The sequence below is a fragment of the Hermetia illucens genome, chromosome 5, assembly GCF_905115235.1.
Source record: "Hermetia illucens chromosome 5, iHerIll2.2.curated.20191125, whole genome shotgun sequence".
In the NCBI taxonomy this organism is placed as follows: Eukaryota; Metazoa; Arthropoda; class Insecta; order Diptera; family Stratiomyidae; genus Hermetia; species Hermetia illucens.
Genome location: NC_051853.1, coordinates 77,599,150 through 77,625,829, shown reverse-complemented (window position 1 = coordinate 77,625,829; position 26,680 = coordinate 77,599,150). Strand labels below are relative to the sequence as shown.

Below are 26,680 nucleotides of genomic sequence, written 5' to 3'. Positions count from 1 at the left end.
AATGACAATTAACAGCCGAACGACCTTCCACCGCTGCACACAAACTCCAATTGGAAAATCGCCGGACTGCATTTTGCACGACGTTCATTCAGCGGCAGTCGTTTTCGGATATGTAAACTGATTAGGTTTGTTGTGTCGCGTAGTCGCAGAGTTTCCGCACCGAGGCAAATTCGCAAATTGTGAATCACAGTCACTACTAGACGTCGCGGTCGGGCCAGTTCTTTATCTCGTCGAGATTAATCGCGAGAAATGTTTACGCCGTGAGTACCGAATCCGCGACTGAGCAAGTGTTTTCCGTTTGTTCGTCCGCACGACGGTCGGGACTGAGTTTCGAGTGCTAACCCGGGGCGGCCTGCATGTGAAGGTAATAGGCAAGAGACGCTAGGACCTGCCCAGCAATTTGTAGTAGTTACGACTGAGTGAGTGATTGCGAGGTGGACGAGGGTCCCGCAGACAGGCCGGTGTCACCCACTGTCCATTTCGGGGAGTCCGAAGTGCGGCCAATTTATTGATTTTCCGCCCCCGGGAGGTGTTTTTTCTTGGATGGCGACCCCTCAGCCGCCACGAGCACGGGATCCAATCGATTGAATTCTGACACTCGCACTTGTTTGGAACGGTCCGCTGGCTGCCGCTGCTGCTTGTTTGTTTGCCGCATCTTTTCCGTTTGTTTTGATTTGCTCACAGTTCATTAGCTCCCCCGTCGCCCTACCATCATCGCCCGCGGCCCGCACAGGCTTCGCACGAATTGCCCAGGTCGCGACTCGCTGCGAGCCGAAACGGTAAAGAAACCCCAAGACCAGAGACCGATCCCGTAGCAACGCTATGTTCAACGAGAATAGATTCAATTTTTCGCCGCATGTAAGTAGAATCAGATAAACAGCGTGTTAGCTTGCCCTCCGCACGCCTCCCGTAGCCTGTCTGCACTTTATCTATTGTTTTGCGTCCGCCCCGCACGAGGCTATGTAACCCGACCAAGCACTTTCTGCCTTTTCTGTTCCTTTTGTTTCCCCAAACGCTCCCCGTGCCGTCGCCCCAGATCCTGTCGTCCGTGACATGCCTTCCGCGCGGAAGAATGTCTTTTCGCACTGCAGCTCCTTGTTTGCCACCGTCAATTGTTCTCGCATAACTTCCGCTATCCTGGCACTCGTATCCTTTCGCTTAGCAAACAATGCTCTTGCCGGCATCCTCACTTCGCGATAGTGCCTCAATCAAGAGCCTTTCTTCCAACTTTGCTGGCGGAATCCACTCGCAAGGAGTCTTCAGACTCATCTGTCTCCGCTGCACCGTTCTGCGGTGCGGCAGCACCCCGAGTTGCAGTCGTCTCCTGCAAGCTGGGATGCGCGCAAAGTGCATTCGGCACGAGACTCGTCGCTGCAAACGAGGAGCATCCTCGCGCTTTTCGGCACTGAGCCAACCCTACGCCTGCCGCCCTTCAGGGCTCCACCGATGGCATTCGCGCTAGACAACTCCCGCAAATCTGCTGCTGCTGCCTCCCATCCAACATTCTCGCTCCCTCCCCAAATATTGCAGTAATTCGAGGAGACCACCGAGCTTATGCGTTGCGAAGGTGGAACGCGTCCGTTTGCTCGTGGTAATTGTTTCGTTCGTTAATGTGTCCTTTTTCACAGCCCAGGGAAGAAAAAGGGTTGGAACGGTGCATTCTAGCCTACGAACCTCATTAGTCCCCTTGCAAGTCGAGCAGCGGATAATTTGGAGCGTTCGGTTGGGTTAGTCCCTGGATCGAAGGAATCTCCGACTGGAAAAAATGGGGGAGAGACTAGTGACACATATTCTGCTCAAATTTGCATCAAGCCATCGTTTGCAGGTTTTACATTCGCCTATCGCCTCTTGTAACTCTCATTTATACTCTAATTGCCAATATATGCGCCTAGCCGTAGTGAGGCTTTGTTTAGGACGGCGTTATAAGTAAATTTGTTCGCTCATTGTAGCCCCATTCGCTTGCCATGTCTTTTTGGGTCAAAATGCGAGGAGTTCTGCCATCGCTGCAGGCGTAAATCTCAATTTAACTTTCTTTAAGCAGAATATGACCCACAAATGGACCCTCATCCTCGTCCAAGTTACAAAGCACTTAGAGACGATGTGAGGATGGTGCTCGCTATCGAACTTTTCTTCCAAGTGCACTTGTTTCGCTCTTCGCAAACTAAACAAGAACCAAATTGTAAAGTCCTTTCTATTGCACACTTCTTATCTCCTCGCCTTGTTTTCTGGCCATCAGATGGTTGGCTCCTCCAATTAGTTGCGAGCTGCGATAGTGGATTGTCTCTCGCATAATGAAATGGATTGCGACCACCGCTTCCAGCTTGCAAGCCTAATAAATTCAGAATTAGCTCCAGATGAGTGTCGCTGTAAGAGCGCCGGGCGCCTCCCTTTGTTTGAAATTTATGCGGCTTATTGCCCCCTCGTGTTATTGATTTGTACGTCGGGCTTAACTGATTAGGCCACAGCAATTGGAATTAATCAGCCTCGCCAGTTCCTCACAAATTAGAGTAAACTGATCAATACCCAGGAACGCAGCACCGAAAACAAATTTGCGTCAGGCAGAGGTGAGTGTTGAGTTGCATAATATTGAGAAGGAGAGAGAAGAAATGTTGCAAAAGTTTTCAATGTCGGATTAGGCAGAAAAAGTAGGTTCTCGCGAACCGGAGCAATGGCCAATGTGTTGCTGAAAATGATGGGTAAGCTGCGAATAGCCTTGTCAATAGTTTACGTGGTGGGAAAATTCGCATTGTTCGAACAACCGCCACTGGAACATTTCATTTTAAACTCGTCCTCGGTTTAAAAATTTAATCGACGATTCCCCTAGTCGTTCTCACATTGATTTTGCTGCAACTGACCTAAATAAAACCCTTATCAGGCAGCTGAACTCAAGGAAAAGTTCAAAATCGAAACTGGAGTTGACACTGGGATGGTAGAGGATTTCGGTGGTAAAAACGAGATAACATAACACAGCTGTCTGACTTCCGTGAATAGCAGGAAAGGACAAGGCGGCTGATGGCATAGACTGACAAGCCTGAAGTGATCCATCCCTTTCTGCGAAAAGGAATGCTAGTTTCAATCTTTTGATCGACGAGGTCATTTGTTGGCTATTTACTGATCGTCTTTTGACGATGAAAGATGGTTGATTTTAATAATGATTTAAATCAATCAATCATGATTTATATCAGATAATTTTTCTACAAAAATCAAATTTTAACATCATAATAATTTAATCAGTTAAAAAATAAAATAAAAATCTATGTTTAGTCAAATATATGTAAACTATTGGTTTTTTTTTGGGATTAGGGTAAATGAATGCGTTCACGCACAGAGTGTTGGACTCCCACAACAGCACGCTGGCGGACTAGCAACTAAACACCTCCTTGTCATCAGAGAACTAGCCTGGGATCGTTTGACACATTACTTCGGGTTAGCCCTTCCGCTCTCCCGGCTTTGGGAGCCTTCAAGTCAGGGAATTCCTTTCATCAATGGGAGGGGAGGGGAGTTCAGGGAACCCCTTATCGTCCGATCCCTCTTCCGGTCGAGTTCAATCTTCTTCGCAATAAGAAGAGCCCGAACATAATGCGCAATACGATTCCAGCTGCCAGCGTTCTTCAGCATCTCTCTGACAATGTTCTCTGGAGAGAGCTCTCCTGTATCTGTATAAAGCTGCTGACGAAAGCCGTCCCACCTCTCGCAAGAGAAAAAGGTGTGTTCAGCGTCGTCCGCCACTCCATTGCAGAACACACAATCAGGAGATCGCGCATTCCCAATCCTGTGCAGGCAAGACTGAAAACCTCCATGCCCACTTAGAAGTTGGGTAAGGAAGTAATCAATCTCAACGTGCGTTCTGTTCAACCACGGGTCTAATTTGTTGATGAGCCGCGCAGTCCATCTGCCCGTTGGCTCATTTTGCCACTCGGTAAGGGTGTGTTGACGTTCTTCACGGGCAACCACCTCTGTTAAGTTTTCGCCCTTACGCCACTTCCGCGATCACCATCACAACCGGTTCGGAGACGGTGCGATAAGCAGACACCACTTGCAAAGCTCCTCGCCTCTGCACTTGAGCGAGGCGTTTACAATGCACCTCCTTGTCAAGGGTATCAGCCCATACCTCCGCACCATAGAGAAGAACGGACTGCATTGCTCCCATGAGGAGACGTCTCCTAGTTGATATAGGTCCCCCGACATTCGCCATTAGCCGACTCAAGGCCGCGATTCCAGCTGCAGCCCCGTCCGCTGCTGCTAGATTTGCTCGAAGAAGCTCATCTTCGAATCGAGCATTGAACCAATCGCTGGTTTTGACTCTATAGTCAACTCGCCGATCGATATGGGACCCAGGGTCGGGATTCTCCTTCTGGTCAGGATGACTACTTCGGTTTTTTCCAGCGCAAGGTTGAAACCGTGAGCAGTCATCCATCCGCTTACCCGTCGCATCAATATGCCAAGTCTGTTTTGCGCCTGTTCAACAGTGCGTCCGGCAACAAGTGCCGCAACGTCGTCTGCATAACCGACCAGGCGCTCAGATATCCCAACTCCACTCCCCTGTCGTGTACAAGCCAGCCAAGTTTAACTTCCGTAAAGCAAACTTGAACTCAGCCCTGTCGGCGATCAACTAGATTTCTCTCTCCATTAACGTGTAACCAAGCACTGAGCACGTACTACACCATTTTATTTCATCTTCTTCCCTGTTACGTCCTCTCCTCTCCTAAGTACCTGCACGCTTATCCTGTCGGGTTCGCCACTGAAGTCCATAAAAAACTTCGTCAAAAACCCACTGCGGGCAAGAAATTCCTCTTCTCTATGATCTATGCTGACTTCGTGGTTTTCATAATTGCGTTCCTCGGTCAAATCTTTAATACTTAAGTCCAGAGAGTTACTGGAGCGCGGAAACCTCAAATCTTTTTGGCCCCACATTCGCAACTCCCTACCGCTCAGAAAATTCTCTGGCCCCTCAGCTAACTCCTCCAAGCTTTCTTGTGATTTACTCTGCCGTTACTTTTCCTGATTTTAGTTTTCCTGTCCCCCTCCGCTTCCCTCTCGCTAGTGGATGTAGCCAGCTCGCATTGCCTGCCATTCCCCTCCTTACTGCTCTCCTCTTCGAGTACCAATGTTGGCCCTGGTTTCGACGGTCTTCCAAAACTCTTTTTTCTTCATCTCCCTTTCCTCATGTTTTATTTTCAATAAAGACCTCGAAGAGAGTCATTTTCCGGATCTGTGGAAAAAGGCTCCCATAATCCTCATTCACAAAAGTGGTGGAAGTCCTCTTGCCAAGAATTTCCGTCCCATTTCGCTCTTCTCTTCCTGTTCGGAAATCTTGGAAAGGTATATCAGTGACTGGTTATCCACCCACTTTGACTACCTCATAGTGGAAACTCAACGCGGCTTTGTAGCGTAGGTCCACTGGTAAAGCTTTTGACACGTAAATCACAAGATTCTTCTGTCCAAACTCTCATCATAACATTTGCTTCATGGGTTGCCTCTTACCTTTCCACCCGATCCTACCCCATCTTTTTTGATGGCTGCACATCCTGTTCCTTCTCCCCCTCCTCCCTGGCGACATACAGGGAGCTATCCTGGATCCTTTATTATTTTCATTTGTTTATCCAAATCATCGAAAAAATCTGTCAGAAACAAAAAATCGTGATTTTTATCCTGTTGTAAGAAGTCCGTTAATGTCAGCATAGGAAGCTGTCATAAACTCCTATGTAGGGCATATCACGTCAGCCACATCGACGCGCCGACCTAGTTCTTCCTTAATTACTATCTTAAGCCAGAATACTTCGATTGCACGACAGAGAATTGGAGAAATTTGGATTTTTCGAATAATAGCGGTGGTCACTTTCCATACACTACTCCCATATGGTAGCACAGAAAAAGCACTGGCACCATAGTTGTATCTCCAAATTTTGAAGAAAATAGTGAAAGGTGATTTGGCATTGTTAAGATGTCGAGCAACATCAAGTTCGGTGTCGCCGTCATCGAAAACATCGCTTCCTATTTATACAAAGGCCTTCGATGTTCTGCCCGTTAGTGTACGAGGGTGATCTGGAAAGTTTCCGAGCTAGCAATGATACAAAATGGTTTTTACTGTTTGAGGATTAAGATAACTCCATGACTATCCCAAACATTAGTCGCCATCACTTTCCCAGCCGAACAAACAGTTTTTGCCTTTTTTGGAGCCGATTCCTCCTTCACTGTTTTGACTATATTTTTGTTTCCGGCGTATAATGGTGTATCCAAGTTTCATCTACAGTAATTAATCTTCGCCAAAAGAGCGTTGGAAATGTTCATTCGAACGAGTTGTTGATCTAACGTGAGTAAACACGGCACCCAACGTCCATGCCTGAATCTTCATTTAATATGTGATAAACACATTCTTTTGACATATTCATAGTTTCTGCTATCCCTCTCACCTTAATTTGACGATCGTTTAGCACCATTTGGTGAACTTAAGCGATGGTATCGTCAGTGGTTGCAGTTTTTGAACGTCCGTGCAGGCCACGTTCGAATTTAGCTGACCCAAATTTCACGGTGGTAAATGATGGTGCAGACTTCCCATATACAGCATCCAATTTGCCTTTCAAAACCCTTTGAGATTTTGTCCCGAAGCATCATGCGACAATTTGCGGCGCTATATGTCGTTCTCATAACAACTAGTAATTTCTCCGGAATGACCCTTGCGTAGCGCATTCCAGATAGATTCTTTATTCGGGTTGTCCAAAACCTTTTCGAAATCGGTGGCTCGAAGGGTGTTAATGTGATCGGTTCAGCAGAAACCATCCCGCTTTCGAGGTATTTCTTGATGTATTCCAGGATGATTAAGCGGCAAATATGCAAGTATCCCATCAGTTGTCGCACTCAGGTCGGGTGTCCCTTTTAACGGTTATCCCCTTCCAAGATGGAGAACAAATCCTGGAAAACGCCTATTGAACCAGCACCAGCAACTCTGCTACCGAACCCGACCTGCACATCCATATGGTGATTGATAATAGTTCCTTCTAAACGAAAGACGAATTAAGACGAGTCTCTCGCTCCAAAAAAAACAGGATTAAACGCTACCAACCGGCCCTCAAGGTTGGGTTTTGGTCAATGTGACCCCGTTACAAGCAATGTGTAGTGTTACGTTACGGTCTCGAATGAAGTGCTCTAACACACTTCAAGGCTCTGATCCAATAGGGATTGTTTCACCAACGATTATTATTATTAAACAAGTCGGGAAACCGGAAGTTGGATACTTCAGGTATGAAAGGTTTTGTGTTTCCGTATGTGAGGAACGATGAGTGCATGACAGTTCGCTCACTAGTTCTCCTTAGATGGGAATTCATTACAGCTCGGTTGTGATTAAACACAGTAGGCTTGGCTCTCGTACATATTGCTCAACTATATTTCGGACAATAGGTTTGCCCTTTATCGGCCAGAATCTACACCTGTTATAGGCTAATAAAGCTGGTAGACTGAGATGCATATTCTCCTTGTAACTTTTAGTCATGCAGGTCTCAGTTTTGATTGTGATTTTTGTCAAATAAAACTCAGCGATAACAGTATAAAAACACCCTACGGCTTCTGGTTTGACGGAAAATTTAGACAGGAAGTATTGGTCAACTGCACTTAATTCATTTAAATGTATCTGCCATAAACTGCAAAAATTATGACTGGCTATGTATGGGGGCTTTTCAAGTGATTCAGCAATTGTTACATCTGAACATAATGAATTCGTTGAAGAGAGGAAAATTGAGTGTGATAATTGTTTACAAGAGTTTGTATACGTATTGATTTTGTTATCGGTTTGGACCCAGTAAACGATGGAAGTTCAAATGAAACCTCGGGATTTTTTTTTCAAATTAAGGCCTGATTACTCGTTTGACTTCGAACTCCCTAATCAATATTACTACCATGAACCCTTTGGCGCTAGATCTACGGTCACTTACAGATCTGCCAGTCTTAATTCAACTGAAGCGACTGAAAATGATTGAATTCACTCATAAAACATCGGTTTTTACGGCAAGATCATATCAGTCGCCACTAAAGGACATTCTGAGGATATCAGAGATGTTTTGATTTGAACAAAATTTCAAATACACCATCTTTAACCGGAAAGTATCCATAATTAATGGGAAAATCTTCTTGCTTTGAATCCAAGCTGCATCCAGGAACTCCAGACATCCCGGTTTTTCACCGAGGTCCGCCGATATTCCTAAAAGCTGTCCGGCGTGCTCGCCTAAGCCATCGTTTCATCTCAGGCAGGGTCTGCCTCGTCTTCTTCTATCTTTTACTTTTCGGACTAGATCGTCCTCTTCCATACGGATAAGTGTCCCGCCCACCGCAACCTATTGAGCCGGATTTTATCCACAGCCGGACGGATATGGTATCGCTCATAGATTTCGTCGTTATATAGGCTCGGAATCGTCCATCATGTACGGGGTCAACAATTCTTCGGAGAACTGGCAAGATCATTGTCTTGTATAGTAAGAGCTAGTAAGATGTTTCGAGCGAAACAGCTTTTTGTATGCTGAAATAGGCTCTGTTGATTGCGAACAACCGTGCACGGATTTCATCGTCGTAGCTGTTATCGGTTGTGATTTTCGACCCCAAATAGGAAAAATTATCAACGATCTCAAACTCTCCTATCTTCATTGTTCTCGTTTGACCAGTGTGGTTTGATGTTGTTGGTTGTTTGGTGTAAAAGTTGCCACCATATATTTGGTCTTGCCTCGATCTGGATGAATGCTAGTTTGCACGTCTCGGGTCGTTCTTTCCATGATGTAGATATCGTCAGCATAGACCAGTAGTTGGGTAGACTTAAAGAGGTGCTCGCATTTACCTCAGCATCACGGATTACTTTTTCCAGGGCCAAGTTAAAAAGGCTGCCCGATAGGGCATCTCCTTGTAGTATTAGACCGTTGTTTATGTCAAGTGGTCTCGAGTGTGAGCCTGCTCTGGTCTCGCACATTAGTCAGGGTCAGCCCAGTCAATCTTACCAATTTCGTCGGGATATGGAATTCTCTCATGGCTGTTTACAGTTTCTCCCTGGCTATGTCATATGGAATAGTGGACCCAATTGGATAGTGTGTGATCTATCCACTTCTGACCAACACGTTCATGGTTACACCGAGAAAGTTTAGTGCTCTAAGCCATCCAAGATCCGCACAAAAATTCTTGGGATATTTCTTAACGGAATTTAATCATAATATCTTTTGGATAATAAATATAAACATTCAAAATTACCTTTATTTTAAGTTAATCATACAGGCCTCCCTGTATTATTCGCACTTCAAAATTGTTGATAACTGAACTTCATCGTTATCATTAAATACGTAACAACTTTGACACTCCTAGAGTACTATAATCTTCCGTTAGCTTCTTTATTTGCGATATCGATCTTTCAGATAAAATGAATTTAAAATTAAATGTTTCTAACAACAGTTTATCGGAGAAATAATCAGAAAGTTTGACTTTCATTTCTCAATGGAGTAAATTTGAATGTCACTTATAGCCAGTAAAGTTTAAGATTTGGAGTCCAGTTTAATTGCCTGGATACATTTTTTGTCAGCTTTGTTCGTTCCAAGAGGAAAAACACAATTGAATCATTTTCTCTGAAGTTCCCATCAGGATAACTGATGCAATTAAATATTATTAATAATTCTATCCGCAAGGAGACTTCATACAGTATCTAGGCGGCACGGAATGTGATTGCGTATACGCGGGTTAGGTACGAGGTAGCTGGGTAGGGTAGGTAGGTATCAGTGGCCGCTCCGAGGAGCCCAATTAGCGCTTTGGTGCGTCGTTTTGATGCCACAAACTCCTAATACCGTGACTGTTGTTATGGGAACAGTGAAGCAAAGCCCAGCCGGCTCGAATCTTCAGAGCCAGCCCGTAGCATTCACGAAGGAAAGCAGCTCTCCGACCGTGCAGCTAGAAATCTCGCTGAGGTCCCCAAAGAATGGTTTACCCAGTGTCCGCAGCCTGACTCGAGCCAGAGCTGGGCAATCCCAGAGCCTACCTAGCGGCTGCTAGGTAGTGCGAGTAGACTCGGCCCCCGACAGCCGCAAGCGGAACTCCGACTGTATTCACCGAGAGACTGCCAAGAGCAGAGCCTTGCCTGGCCAATCCATCAGCCCGCTCATTCCCCTCTATGTTCCTATGCCCGGTAACCCAGAGGAGAGTGAGAGTGAGTGCCGCCCAGATGGTTGAGCGCGTTTCTGCACTGCCCCACCAGCCGGGAAGATGTCGTCGTTGAGGACAAGGCCTTCATGGCCGCTTGGCTGTCGGTCAAAATGGCTATGTTACGCTTGGGGCTCGAAACACGCTCCAGCCATCGACAAACTTCCAATATCGCCAGTACTTCCGCCTGGAATACACTGGTGAAACCTGGGAGACCATACGACTTGAATGCACCGTGTGTATTCGAGAAAACTCCCGCGCCGACTCCATAGGCCATCTTTGATCCGTCCGTAAAGAATACCGTGTCATAGTCTTGCAACACGCCGCCAGTCTTCCACTTTGCTCTGGTTGGAAGGTCCACAGCAGAGTGCAGCTTGCGTGTGACATAGTCCGTGGGGGATGCCCAGATTTCTCGAGGTATTCCATCTACGGTGTTACCGTGGCCGTAGCTGCTAACTGGTAGCTAACTGGCGCGTGGCGCATGTTCATCTACTGCTGTCTACTGTGTTGATGGCGCCTAGATGGTTTTCTTGAGTATGTTTCCCCCTCCCATATATCCATACATGATACGAACATCATCAAATCCCTGCGTAGAACTCTTCACGTCCAAGTGATTTAAGAACGTCAAACATGTCCGATGCTTTTCTTCCACCATACAAATTCGAGCAATGCGAATCATTAGAAATCTTGGTTCCGAATACCAATCCAATGATCCGGTAATGGGACAAAAGATATTTTGATCAATATCAACAAGGAGAACTAAAACATATTTACACTCAAGATGAGGAAAATTATGCTTCGTTAAAATCCCAGAAAAGACACTTCCTTAGGGCTACAATTGAAGGGTTATCTAAAATAATGCCGTGATTATAGATGCCTATTTCGCAAGTTTGATCGATATTTTCCACTATGGATTCTCTTGTTTAACCACATAGATACTCTGCAGGGCACTATGGAGCAACCCACACAATAATGTTCATCGCTCAGCTTACTTTCCATTGATTTCGGGGCAGCGCTGCCAGAAAGTGGTCTTCCCAAGAGAGGCATAGCAAAGAAGCTAATACCCAGCGACATATGGAGCAAAATGTCAAATGTTTCATCAAGGTAAAGCTTCAGAAGAATTTGAAACCCAATACAATTCCTTATTGTGATCAGTGATCTACTACAACTTGCCTCGACTGGATGATATGCCGGAATTTAATAAATCATGGTTTCATAGTGTCCGGATAGCTAAATGCTTAGAGCACAAGGCTGCTGTACGGAAGATCGCAGTATAAATCTCACTGGTGGCAGTGGAATTTGCATCGTGGTTTGGCGTTGGATACCAGTCGACTCAACTGTGCATGAGTATCTGAGTCAAATCAGGGTAATAAGGGTAATGCTGACCACCTACTATAAGGTACTATAATCCTGTAGTGTACCGTTACAGTCTTGAATGAAGAGCTATAACACACTTCAAGGCCCTGGTCGAAATGGATTGTTGCGCCAACAATTATTATTATTTCCGAGTTATCACAATCTCGGCAGATGCCTGATTTTACCTAATACTAGCAGGCTCGGACGATCCTACCTACTTAAAAACTAAAGGGGCGCTGGTGGTGGTGGCCGGTAGTAGGTTAATGGGAGAATCCGTCGAGAAGAAGACTACTTCTGCATGGTTTGAACCAGACTGTGCGAAAGCAAAAGGACATAAAGGGAAGCCGTGAAGAATTTGGGTACAATACCTGTACAATATTATGGGAACTACAACCACCCGCTCGCGACGCCAACTTTCTTTAATTTCCCGAGCCAATGGCTTATAGTTCACCTTCCTCTCTACGTATTTCTGTTCAATGTTGCTATTATGGGGTAGAGCAACATCAATAATATACGCGGAGCGACCCGTCTTGTCAACTAACAGTACGTCAGGCTTATTATGTGAAGTATGGCGATCAGTCAGAACTTGCCGGTCTCAATACATGCTGTAAGCAGAACTGTCAAGTACTGCTTGCGGCTCATATCGGTAAACCGGACATGTTCCCGTGATCAGTCCATGCTTGTATGCAAGGTTTTGATGGATCACCTTACATACAGCACTATGCCTGGTGATGTATTGCACCGGTGCCATAACAGTACAGCCAGAAATGAGATGGTCCAACGTCTCTAACGCCGAAGCACACATTCTGCACGTCGTTCTCCATCCGTTCTTTCATGATGAGCTCTTTATAAACTCGATGGCGACCACGTCGTCCTGAATGGCACACATGAACCCCTCCGTCTCAGCAAAGAGCTCCCCAGCACACAACCATCTGTTCGACAAATGGCTGTCAAAGACAATTCACGTACTTACCATGCATTGCCTTCGACTTCTATTCATCGATCCGCTCTTGGTCCGACTTCACCCCACTCAGAGGATTGAAAGATCGATCCTTCAAGTTAAGTGGAGCAGTCTACAGTCTGCCTTACAGACAGCCGCATGCAAAGGACTCGCCTGCTCTTTGCTGTAAAAATAAGCGCGCAGCGAATCGATTTGGCGAGGATGTTGTGCCGCCATGTCAACCACGCCCCTACTTCCGATGTCACGAGGCAGGTTCATCTGCTCCACGGCAGACTTTCGATGGTGCATTCGGAATTTGGACATAGTTGTTCGTATCCGCCGCTGGACGTTTTTCAGATCGGTCTTCGTCCACTGCAATATTCCGAATGTATAAGCCAGTGAAGAGATAGCGAATACATTCAACGCGCTTATTTTATTCTTCCCCGAGAGATGCGATTTCAGCACTACTCCACATTAGTAGTGATAATACCCCACGATTTGGACAACATTGAGTAGTGAATTTGTAGCTGTGGGCATTCCTATTTGTCTATTCTCTAACATTCTTCCTATTCAGTAGACCAGGGTGTTCCCTTGCGAACCTTGCATTTCGTATTTCTGCATGCAATGTGTTCTCGAAAGCTCCTTCGACTTCCAAAAGGGCAAACAGTGCCATTTCTTTGGTATCTATAACATCGCGTAATACATCCGTCAGTTGATGCAGGGAAGTTTCGGTTGATCGTCCTGCCCAGTAAGCATGTTGATATGGAGTAACGGATAACATATTAGAATGTTAGTTTTAATACAGTTTGCTAAGACCTCTCCCATTGCTTTGATTTACGATAAAAATGATCAGTTCTGCTCGCTTTTGGAATAAAACCCACTTTTGCCTGCCTCCATGCCCTTTGTGCATATCCCAAGGGCCTACCTTCTCTCATCAGAGGATGTTGCTCTATATTTGGCTATTGTTTTGTATGGTCTAGGTATTTCTATGATTTGCTCAATCCTCTTGAATAATTTCCTGAAGCTGTATCACTTTGCTTCCCTGATCGCGCTACTATAGGGCGTCAGTGCTTTTTTGTACTTTGGCGAGTTCCCGCTTTTTTTGCGCCCGCTTGAAAAGCTTCCTGTTACGGACCTCTGTTCTCATTCCGGCTAGGTTCCTGTTCCACCAGGGTGCATTCATTGATGACGTAAGTGTCTTATCCGGAAAACTGACTTCATATGCGTCAATGATGACTCTGAAAATATTTCACTATTGTTTCCAATTCTAGTTCATTCCTTTTACCAGCGCCCAACTCCAAATGAGGCACTTTATTGCTCAGGTGCCCTACGTAGAATCGCAATGCATTCTCCTGGGATTTCTTACTATTATCTCAAAGTCAACTTTGATTATTATGCGTTTCGTCATGGAGAGTTCCTCAAAACTCTTCAATTTCTAATTAACTCACCCATGAGAGTAATTTCTAGGCTTGTGTCGAACCTCGTAACTAATATTAATCACAAATATTGGCGTATTTCCTAGATTACTAAAGATTAATTAGAAAGAAATTCACCTGTTTGCTTGTTGTCTTCAAATCTCGTGCGTTGGCATCACAGCCGAGAATAAGATGTACTTAATTTCTCTCGCAATATTTCACGAGTTTAACGACTTGTTCTGGTGCGATCCGGGTGCTATTTCCTGTCCTGGAAAGCGACCCGGTGCCATGACTACATCACGAGTTTCCCACTGGCTTCCAATCGAAACAAAGGCATATCTTCCTTAGGTTGGTTTTAAAAATCATGTAGGTTCTGGGACCTTTCACAAAAGATATCCTGCATGCGCCTTCCTTGCAGACTCACCCAAGGCTCTTGAGCAAGGTTTATGTTCCATTAATATTGGAGCTCCTCTTCAGTGTCAGAGTATCGTCCTACTCCAATGTGGCCCCTGCCTGTCATTTGAAGTCCACTTTGAATCTTAGAAGCTGCATGTGAAGATCGCCCAGTGTCTCTTTAATAGGCTGCAGGTCTACCTCCTCATCCCCTCCTGTTCTTTCGAATTCCATAAGGTCCACGTTTCCTTTAAGCATCTCAGTGGATTTTTCTCTTGATGTGTCCTTCGAAGTATCCCTTTTCGTTTTCTTCTTGTACACGTGTGACCGGATACTATCGAATCTTTAGTTAAGGTCGTGAAAGTTTTCCTTCGCCTTCTTGTTATCTGATAACTCTTCACAAACGTGTGTGTACACCCTCATTTTGGTAATTGTAAGGTTAGGAGTTTCTTAGTCCGATTGCTGTGGTTTTGGGATGGTAGATTGTCACTACCTATTCCCTAAATATACCACCCTCATCACTTCGACAATTCTGCTCCTCTCAAGCCATTCTTGTGTGTCCTCTGCGTAATACATCCAATGTCGGACCTGATCGAAAGCGTATGCCGTCGAACTCCTTTTGCCATTCCAGCCCTGACACATCTGCCTAACAATAAGGGTTTCCATAATTTTCTGCTCTCCACGAGTGAGTTTTGTTTCAGAAATGATTTTGGTAGAATATTCAATAGAATATCCTTGACGGCTGTACCATAGCTAGTGGTATGTTTCCTGGCTTTAAGGTAGGAGCCAGCCCTCAGCGTCCTCGATGTTTTCTCCTTCTTCGGTTCAGGTTTCTTTGGACTATTTCCCCCTTGCGGAGATGGTGCTCTCTTCTTCAATTTCTGTTGAAGACTTAAGCTATCCTGATCCTTCTTTAGGTCGTCTTCCGGTTCCAAACCTTCCGTAAGATAGCGGTGGTTCTTGCGCGACTCAGATCTTTTTTCCCTCTGACGTCTAATATCCCAACCTCAGACGAACTGTTGCTGGTTTTTGCCTTCTGTTCATGGATCTTTGTAGGTTGTGGTCTTGCTAGCAGGCCAATGTTAAACTCGACTTCGCCGCCTAATTTTTCTTTATTTTTTTTTTTTATTTTTATTTTTTACAGAACTCCTTTGAATCCCACGATATGGGGTCAGGAGGTCCGCCGTGCCATAGCCTCCAATAGCATTGTAAGGTCAGGCTTATTCAATGAGGATGTGGCGCGGCAGGATTCGCGGCATTCGAAATTTATTTCGAATGTTGCGAATGCGAACGAATAGATGGCGCGGATCTGTCCACTTTTCTCGCCGGAGTGATGTGGCGCGGCAGGATTCGCGGCATTCGAAATTTATTTCGAATGTTGCGAATGCGAATGAATAGATGGCGCGGATCTGTCCACTTTGCGGAGCACGCCACGGGAGTGGGGGACCGGCGAGAAAAGTGTGCCATGAGTTAGGGGCAGAAAAGAAACAGATGAAGCGAGACTTCTCTTCTGCCTCTAACGTTTTTGATTATTAAGTTGCCAACCGCTGACTAAGTCGGTCACATTCATTTTACGTTTCATTTTCATTTGTACAGTTGACTTGTAACCAAACATATCATCTTAAAGTAAAATTTGTATTTCAAATATATATTATAAAAAGTAAGCTCGAAGGTAAATTTAATTACAATCGCCCGAAATACAGGAAACCTTTGCCTTGCTTGAGTGTGTTTTGGTTTCAACGCGCGTATCTGCATTGCACAATTACTGGCACTAGTAGAGCCAACTAAAGTGTATCTGCATTGCACAATTACTGGCACTAGTAGAGCCAACTAAAAGGTGACTAAGTATCAATAGGGCTCCTATAGAATACAATCAGTTACCCTTATTGCAACTTGTCTACTGGGCAACTTATTTATAGTATCGTGACCTTGTGCAGGGCGTGGCCTTCACCTCGAACTAAGAATCTTGGCTCCCGGAGAACTACATCAATCTACTTTGCATTCCACTGCTTGACTTTATGAGAATGATAGACGTCATGTTTTAAAAGTATTTTTAGCTTCCACTATGTTGTTGACTATGCAATTAATCGCTTCCCTAGAAATGCGATGGAAAGTTGTCAAGTTTTTAACTACCACTGGGTATACCATATTCTGTGAAAATTCTCCTTTTGTATATATGGCTCTTAAACTCAACGTAGAATAATGTAACTGCCTTTGTGGGCGTTCACAGTTCCCAATCATCCACTGAATTTCATGCCAATCGGTACACCCACTTCCGAGAAAATTACTTGTGCAGACAAACATTGACCGGATTTTAATGAGATTTTGTTTTGCACAAAACCTTTAAAATTAATAACTCCGCGAATACTGTTTATTTTATGTAACACAGCAACCTGACTCTTTGCAAACACTTTATTAGTTTACCGCGTTTGCGCATTTGACATTTTCTAATGCCCTAACAAAAAGGTATGAATGTCAAATTTTTATGCCACTCACTGCATTAGTGGGCCACTATTTTCTCAAATCTTCTTTTCCTAGTTAAGTCGCCCTGACTACGTTGAGTAGTCTTTATCAGCTCAAAAATTATTCAGAAATGTTTCAATTCTATATTTAGATTCAATGTCATGGAACTTCTATGAGTACTTGGCCACCACATATGCTTTAACAAAAGAATAGCATTGACCAATATTGCTATAAAAAAGGGAAATAGTTCCCATTAGAAAAAGAGGTAAAACCTAAAACCAGTCGGCACACCAAAGTTTTCCTGTCAGAAACAAATAAAGACACTTGACATATCTATATCCTGCCGAAAAGCATTATGACTTACAGAAGTGTTGTGAGTGACTGAATGATCAAGTGGAATGCACCGAAAATTTACTATATCATACAGGGTGCGGCAGCATAACTTCCTTTTTTCAAAACTCAATAAAAACTATTGTATGCATCGGAAAATATTTATTTATTTTTTATAATGTAGGTACATGTCTAAAGTTTTTATTTACATTGTTTTGAAGATCAAATCTGTTAGGTGACGTCCCCCATTCTCCATACATTGCGTAAACCGATTTCTGGCGTTTGTCATGACTCTTGTTAGTATAGCAGGTGTTATGTTGGCAATTTCTTCTTGGATGTTGGTCTTCTAGGGTTCTTGGACGGTTCACATAAACACGGGATTTCAAAAAACCCCATAGAAAAAAATCACAAGGGGACAGATCGGGAGAGCGTGCCGGCCATTCCAAATCGCCTCTAATTGAGATAAGGCGCTCTGGAAAGTGTTCCCTCAAAACAGCCGTCGATGCTCTTGAAGTGTGTGCTGTTGCACTGTCTTGTTGAAACCAAGTGTCCCCCAAATCCAAATTTTCTAGCCGTGGGAAAAAAAATTCTGTAGCATGTTTACATACCGGTAATTCACTGTCACTGTAACCTCATTTTCCTCAAAAAACCAGGGACCAATAATTCCAGCTGAGAAAATTGCACACCAAACTGTGACTTTGGGTGAATGCAAAGGCTTTTGATGCAATTCTCGAGGGTTGGTGTCAGCCCAGTAGCGCATGTTTTGTTTGTTAACCGACCCACACAAATGAAAATGGGCTTCATCGCTAAAAAAACAATAGCACCCTCGAAAACGACATCAAGAACAAGCTCACACGCGTTCATCCGAGAATTGAAGTCACGTTCTGAAAGTTTCCTGCACTATCGTCATCTTATAGGGATGAAAATGAAAATCATCACGAAGAATTCTTCTCACAGAACGATCGAATAGTCCAAGGGCAGATGCGTGTTTGCGCGCAGAACGCCGTGGCGATCGCAACATTGACGCTCTCACTGCTTCAATGTTCTCAGGTGATCTAACGGGCCGAGGGACTCCAAATCTTCCTTTTGTCGCACTTGCAGTTTGTCTGAATGTAGTGACCCATGTAACAATTGATTCGCGGTCTGGGACGGGAGCCAACGGGGCTAAATTAAAGCGATTCCGAAATGTACGCTGTGTTGCAATAACCGAACATCCGCTTGAAAAGTAAACCTCAACGGCAAAGGCACGCTCCTCACTATTCCAACGCATGATGGCGACTGAACCGTGTCGGGACAAAACTTTACAGTATCCCTTCTTGAACGAGACCACTAGCGCCCCGCTATGACATCAACTAACTGAGTCGCACGCATTTTAAAAAAGGAAGTTATGCTGCCGTACCCTGTATATAGACGTGTTAGACCTCAACTGCAAAGGGTTGCATCACACTCACTAACGGAGATGCTGAAATATATCAGTGAATCTGGTATATTCCATTGGATGGCGGTATCGAGTACAATAGACCACTACACTCTGAGTGCTCAGACGCTATGCGTCTCCCCCGCCCCATACACACAAGTGCCTCGAGTCATGATGTGGACAATTTGTGAAAAAGTATCACATTAAACGGTCTAAACTTGATGCTAGGTTCGAGGTGACCGCGTTTCGGATAAAACATCGATGACAAATCTATTGGTGTTAGTGTATCAAGCGGCATGAAAATAACGCTTCCAATATATACAGGGCAAGCAGGCGTCAATAGCACGGTCGAGGTATTTGAGAAATGATGTCTTGTTCCATTGGAATACTGTCGCTAACAAATGCGACTCTAGCGCACTACGCTTGGACCTCAAATTATAGGTTTCTCTTCAGCTAGACATTCCAAATACACTCCTTGGTGACGCTTTCGAAAGCTTTCTCGAATTCGACGAAGAGTAGGTTTAGCGTTGATCTAAATTCCTGACGCTGTTTCCCAATTATCTCAACGGTGCTAGTGCGGCCGTCATAAAGGAATCGAAAGCGGAAACCAGCCGGGTTTTTGTCGATTATAGTTTCGAGGTATTCTTTGATGCGTTCTAAGGTGATTTTAGTTAATGTCTTCGCGGCAGCAGGAAGCACGCTAATACCCTCTCCCTTGTAGAAATTGGGCATCTAAAGATTTCTAACTACTTTGCGTAATAATAAATTTTTTGTTTCCTTGCGTAATAATAAATTTATTTTTGCCAAGGCTCATACTGCACTGACCTTTCTGGGATTTCAAACGGTATCGTGGGTCGTCGAATTAAGGTTCGCCACCCTGATCTCCACTTAGAGCGATCAGAAGAGCCTTTAATCCCATAGGTTAATTGATCCGCTTCCGCGTTTAGGTAGTAAGCTAGATTCTGTGGCGGCCCCTCGGGAGCTGGCCGACGGCCTGAGTATCGCCCGAGAGAGAGCATTTTTAATCGCGGCCCAATGCTGTTCAATATTCATAGGCGGATTACCGTCTCATCAACTCTGTCCCTCCTAGTGAGTTGTAAACTCTACGATCTTATGAGAAGCTCTATGCATGAACAATGCCACCAATGACGATTAGGTGGAAGCTTAAGGAACTCATAAACATTTCACCATTAGTGTTGCAATGGTCAAGATCCTTTTCCTATCATATGTCTGAGCAAAGTGCTGTCAAAACCTGCTATGGCATTTAGATCTGCCATGACGATTACAATGCCATCTTTCGGAAGCCTCTTCTGGATTCATCATCAACGGCGCACCAACCGGTATCCGGTCTAGGCCTGCCTTAATAACGAACTCCAGACATCCCGGTTTTGCGCCGAGGTCCACCATTTCGATATCCCTAAAAGCTGCCTGGTGTCCTGACCTACGCCGTCGCTCCATCTTAGGCAGGGTCTGCCTCGTCTTCTTTTTCTACCATAAATATTGCTCTTATAGCCTTTCCGGGTGGAATTATCCTCATCCATACGGATTAAGTGATCCGCCCACCGTAACCTATTGAACCGGATTTTATCCACAACCGGACGGTCGTGGTATCGCTCATAGATTTCGTCATTGTGTAGGCTACGGAATCGTCCATCCTCATGTGGGGTCCCAAAAATTCTTCGGAGGATTCTTCTCTCGAATGCGGCCAAGAGTTCGGAATTTTTCTTGCTAAGAACCCGAGTTTCCGAGGAATACATGACGACTGGCAAGATCATTGTCTCGTATAGTAAGAGCTTTGACCCTATGGTGAGACGTTTCGAACGGAACAGTTTTTTTTAAATTGAAATAGCCTCTGTTGGCTGACAACAACCGTGCGCGGATTTCATCATCGTAGCTGTTGTCGGTTGTGATTTTCGACCCTAGATAGGAGAAATTATCAACGGTCTCAAAGTTGTATTCTCCTATCCTTATTCTTCGTGTTTGGCCAGTGCGGTTTGATGTTGTTGGTTGATTGGTTTTCGGTGCTGACGTTGCCACCATATACTTTATCTTGCCTTCATTGATGTCCAGCCCAAGATCTCGCGCCGCCTGCTCGATCTGGATGAAGGCAGTTTGTACGTATCGAGTGGTTCTTCCCATGATGTCGATATCGTCAGCATAGCCTAGTAGTTGGGTGGGTGGACTTATAGAGGATCGTACCTCTTGCATTTACCTCAGCATTACGGATCACTTTCTCGAGGGCCAGGTTAAAGAGGACGCATAATTGGGCATCCCTTTGTCGTAGACCGTCGTTGATGTCGAATGATCTTGAGAGTAATCCTGCTGCTTTTTTCTGGCCTCGCATATTGGGCAGGGTTAGCCTATTCAGTATTATCAATTTCGTCGGGATACGCTATGGCTATGCTATCATAGGCGGCTTTAAAGTCGATGAATAGATGGTGCAACTGTTGTCCATATTCCAACAGTTTTTCCATCACTTACCGCAGAGAAAAAATCTGATCTGTTGCTGATTTGCCTGGAGTGAAGCCTCTTTGGTGTGGGCCAATGATGTTCTGGGCGTATGGGGCTATCCGGCCTAGCAAGATATTATAGCAGGGAATACCTTATAGATAGTACTCAGCAACATGATACCTCTATAATTGCTGCACTGTGTGATATCTCCCTTTTTATGTACGAGACAGATAATGCCTCTTTGCCAATCGTCAGGCATTGATTCGCTGTCCCATACCTTGAGCGGAAGATGATGAACCATTTGGTGTAATTGGTCACCTCCATATTTAACTAATTCGGCTGTAATTTCATCGGCTCCGGGCGACTTATGATTTTTAAGCCGATGAATTGCACGGAATGTTTCTCCTATACTTGGTGGTGGCAGTACTTGTCCGTCATCTTCAGTTGGTGGGACCTCCAACTAGCCGATGTTCTGATTGTTCAGTAGCTCATCAAAGTACTCAACCCATCGCTCCAATATGCCCATTCTGTCGGAAATCAAATTTCCCTCTTTGTCTCGGCAGGATGAGCATCGAGGTGTATAAGGCTTCATCCTCCTGACTTGTTGATAAAACTTCCGCGGCTGGTGCGGTTGCTTGCTCCCTGTACTTTTGTAGTTCACAGATTTGTTGGTTCTCCCAGGCTTCCTTTTTCCGTCTGTGAAGTCACTTCTCCGCTCGACGGAGTTCGTGATAAGTCTGTGCGCGTGCTCGCGTTCTTTGAGAATGCAACATTACTCGGTATGCAGCATTCTTCTGCTCCGTAGCTAGCTTACATTCATCGTCAAACCAGCCGTTCCGACTCCTTTTGTGGCTGGGGCCAAGTATGTTTGTGGCCGTATCCATGATAACGTTCTTCAGGTGATTGTGAAGATCATTTGTTGATGCTTCATCTCCAGGTCCTCTATTGACTGCGGTTATTGCGGCATCCATTTCCCTCTTATAGGTGTCGCGGAGAGCTATGTTGTGGATGGCTTCAGTATTCATTCTCACCTGATTCTCAGAGGGGAATGTAGGTGGTGTCGTAATTTGAGCTCGGAGCACCATACCAACAAGATAGTGGTCCGAGTCTATATTGGCCCCCTTTATGTTCTGACATTCATCAAGGCTGAGAGGTGGCGGCGTTCAATCAATTTGATTGAAAGTGGTCCCGTCTGTATGTTTGTGAACTGCTTTTCGCGCAAACCAGGTGCTTGCAACAACCGTTTCGTGTGATACGGCTAACTGGATAATGCGCAATCCGTTATCATTGGTGTCCCTATGTAAGCTATGGGAGCCGACGTATCGCCTGGATACGTGCTCCGTCCCAACTTGACTGTTGAAATCCCCAAGTATGATTTTGATATCATACTTGGGACAGGCTTCGAGGGTCTTCTCAACTGCCTCGTATAAGCTATCCTTCTCCGACTCTGCAGTCTCCTCTGTAGAGGCATGGATGTTTATGAGGCTTATATTTCTAAATTTGCCTCGCAAGCTCAGAGTGCATAGCCTTGCGCTTATATTTTCAAAGCCTCTTCTGGATTATATCTCTGTTAGTTGCTAACACTGTACAATTGAAATGTTCTAGAATTCTGAAATTGAAATTTTGCGTTGGGATTTCGTAGCCAGTCGCCACTTCAGCTAGGCTTTCCCGAGGACGACAGCAGAATGCTACAAGAGGAGAACAGTGGTCTCCAGAGTGCTGCTATCTGAACTCATCTAACATAAAAATGTCCAGCGTTCCGGGGGTCCCTTATCCAGAAGTGCGCAAATATTCCGAAATTGGACTTGTGTCCCAATACGATTCACCCTCTTATGAACCAATAATTGGGAATGATAGATGTCGCGTTTTGAAAGTGTTTTTGGTCCCTAGAAAGTTTTCACTTTAACCAACACTGGCCCTACCATCAAAACCACCCCAAATAAGGTGGTTAGCATTACCCAGACCGGCTCCCATGTAGTAGAAGAAGGTCGGACCCCATTATAGAAATTTCGATCAGGAAAAGTTTGATTAGCTATTGCTCAATTACAAACATCTAAACACATTTGTGATATCATTTGGGTTGGATTTCTTATACGAATGTGACCTTCACTCCAATAGAAGTTTATGAATTAAAAGGAAATGTTGGAAACAGTATTTATTAGGTGGCAATCATTCCATAATTGTTATGATGTCTGAATGTGCCACGAAGGTGAAAAAGTCGCGCAAAGCAATATCAACATTTCCTTTTTCCCGGCCCTGACAATGTCTAAGAAATATTAACTTTCATCACGCCTTTCGTGGCAGGAAGTTCTAGGCATGGTGGAAAAAGCAATATAGCATCTACCCGACTCACATAGCATTCACATGAATATATGTGGAAGAATGTCGTCTAGGGAAAATGAAATAAAACTTGCCAATATGACTTTTCGGTCTGTTGGATATGAAGCGAGCAGCTCTACTAGAACCTCAGCGCTGATTTCATATATAATGCGAAAAGAAAACTTTTCTTTATTAAGATGTTGAAAAGCAGAACTTAGCGGTCCAGTGGATAAAAGATAATAAGGATATACTTGTTGCGCATATATAATGCCTTTTTTCGCTCGCTGCAGTGCTACTGGACAATAGAGCCCTAATTAAAATTGGTGCTTGATGGAAAGTTACCACATAAAACGGAAGAAAGTCCTTTCCAAATTACAAAAGCTGATGGCGAAAGGATGCGAGGCACTTAATTAAACGACCAAAATAGTTTAATTAATTGATAAATGGATGATCTGCCTTGTCTGACTTAGGAATTAGGTGGAAAAGATGATTACCTCTTAATGGGCATTAATCAAGAGATAACCGCGTCATTATGTCAATAATTGGCTCAATTATAATAGTTGAGTGGATACAAGATTAAGCTTGTTTTGTGAGTGTTGATAACAAATCATAACAACATATTGTCTTGGATACAATGCGCAGCTTTTCCTTATCTCCACATGTTTATATCACTCATAGTTTTCAACCAACAGCGACGGCTATCAACTTTCACACACAAAAAAATACGCGAATGATAACAAACGATTGTGGAAGTCACATTCGCAACTGCAGAGGCTTTCGGTGATGAGCAACCAAAATCGCCACCAACTCAATCTAACAAAGAAACTCTGAGTTCGTTACAGTTTGTGTGAATTACAAAGCTCCTATGATACCTATCAAAGATAATCTTCGCATTTTTATCGGATTTATGTTTAGCTTGATTTGCTTCTAATACGGAAAAAGCTTCGCGTAAGCTTACTCCCCGTCGCAGAAATATCTGGTGACTTTATATCTCAGATGCAATGATCTGAAATTGAGCCCTATGAAATCCTTGGCCCTAATCTTTTATTTTCGTTGACTTTATTGTGATGTGGTTCCTCTGTAGTGATGTTGGAGGTATTCATAGTCGGTTTATCAAATGGAAGTCAATCGATAAATACTTTCATGAATCCTGTTTGTGTTTTGTATTAGTGATGATGTACTGAGTAAAGGGCAAATCGATTTTAGTATCGAGCCGTATTACCGAGAGATTAATTCACGAATCATCGTTCAGGATTGGTCGGACTGTTGTTAATCAATGACCTGAACATTCGACTGGTTTGAAGATTGAAAGATTGTTGTCGAATTAATTGTTGAAATTTCGTTTATTCCAGTAAGTCAGCTTACTCACCCTGAATCACATGGTTGGCCTTGAAAGGAAGCCGTATCTGGTTGGTGAAATTCGGTATTTAGTCACCAATGTAATATCTTTGTCGGTTTACTGAGATGTGTTTCAGCTCTCTGCAGCACGAAAAGTCTCCACTCTTTCCTCACAATTCTAGCTTTCCAGTGGCATGATTTTGGACAAATCGCGCTGTTTATATGTCGAATGAAATGAAGCTCGGTGCCAGCGTTGGCAGAATAACGCTTCGCTTACATATAAAAATTGATCATGCCTTCAATGCTCTGTCCGTTAATACAGATAAAAAGAGGGTGACTACCAGTCAGACTACAAACCTTGGTTTTGTTTGTATTTATTTTCAGCCCGATTTTGCATGCCTTCTCTTCAAATCTAAAGCCATTTAATCAAAGTCCACGACTCGCTCAAAATGACTAGCGGATGCCATCATTATAGTCGACGTGTTTGAGGCAATGGCAATCGTGGTCTATTGAAGTTCTTCGCGTCTTCCAAGCAAATCATGGAGGTCTTCATCGAAAACGAAAGGAAAGAGCATCAGTGACAAGATGTAAATCTGTCGAATTCCGTTTCGGACTTTAGATTTTACCTCTGACAATAGATGTTAGATAGAGTAATCTAAGTTCATTTTATTGACATAGTTGAAAAGCCTTTTCGAAATCGATGAAGAGAAGGTAAAGCAACCTGCAATTTTCTGCGATCACGTTTTTGAGGTGTTCTAAGAAGCATGCATACATTCGATTTTAAATTAATTATTATTTATATTTTCGAGTTTCCGGACCATCGCATTAGTAAACTTTGTTTTGTCATGGGGCACAGTACACCACAACGTGTCACGTTTGCCACCACTCGTAACGGTCAACAGAGGGAATGTATGTGTTTTTCTCGCTGCTGTGAGGGTATCACTGGCACAGACTTAAGTGTCATGGTAATGAAACTGAAGCACAATGTTATCAGGAACTGTGTAGACTACATAGCGACATTGGGTAGAAACTTATTAGTATAACCCGTATTAGCTTTGCTGTTATATAAGTTAATAAAATAAAAAAACAAAATCGCTACCTGGTCTAGACCTTCCTTAGTAAGGAACTCCAGACATTCCGGTTTTACGCCGAGGGGCCACCAACTCGAAATCCCTAAAAGCTGCCTGATTTCCTGGTCTACACCATCGGTGTCCCAGACCTTGAACGTCATGTGATGAATCATTTGGTGGAGCTGGTCCCCTCCATATTTAACCAATTTCTCTGTAATTCCATCAGCCCCTGGCCACTTATGCTTTTTAAGCCAATGAATTGCACGAACTGTTTCTCCCAGGATTTGTCTGTCGCCTTCAGTTGTCGGTATTTTCAACTCGCTGATATTTGCATTGTTGAGCAGTTTATCAAAGTATTCAACCCATCGCTGCAATATACCTATATGGTCGGAAAACAGATTTCCCTCTTTGTCTTAGCAGAATGAGCATCAAGTATAATCACTTGTTTATAAAATCTGCGCGCCTGGTTCGATTGCTCCCTGTACTTCTGGAGTTCACAGAGCTACGGGTTCTCCCGAACTTCCTTTTTCTATCTGGGAAGTTGCTTCTGCACTCGAAGGAGTTCGTGATATATCTCAGCGCTTGCCCGCGCGTTCTGTTGCTAGCATACATTCACCGTCGAACCTTTGTAATAATGCTTTTCAGATGGTAGAAAAGATCATTTGCCGATGCTGCATCTCTAGAACGATCAGGCCCGAATTTGAAAGGGACTCATGTGAAGTAGCTCTTGCCATGGAGCCTCACCGGAGGCTATCTGTTACCGTGGGAATTGGGGTGGTCCTCTAAGAGCATGTGTTCTAGAAGAATTCCTGAGAGATGCGCTCTCGGCTCGGTTATTTGCGTTTGGCCCCCTTTTGGGAATTTCATGGTGGTTGCGTCTATGTCGCGGGCGGAGCTCTTCGTGGGCCCAGCGTGGAGTTACGCTGTACAACTCGGGGCAGAGGTGTTTGATAGGCCTTGCATTCACTGTTAAGAATGCTAAGCCTGCACTCAATGTAAAGCAGGCCGAGGACCGTGGGATTATTTC

At 44.2% G+C, this 26,680-nt stretch overlaps 1 protein-coding gene across 2 annotated transcripts in view; it reads left to right on the top strand.

Moving 5' to 3' along the window:
• The first annotated feature begins 94 nt into the window (after nucleotides 1-94).
• LOC119658349 (double-stranded RNA-specific editase Adar) overlaps nucleotides 95-26,680 on the top strand; it is a 123,272-nt gene continuing 96,686 nt past the window's right edge. For both annotated transcript variants that reach the window (XM_038065705.1, XM_038065704.1), the window contains exon 1: nucleotides 95-858. In XM_038065705.1, coding sequence (XP_037921633.1) covers nucleotides 823-858 — 36 coding nt within the window. In that variant the 5' untranslated portion in view covers nucleotides 95-822. The remainder of the gene's footprint in view (nucleotides 859-26,680) is intronic.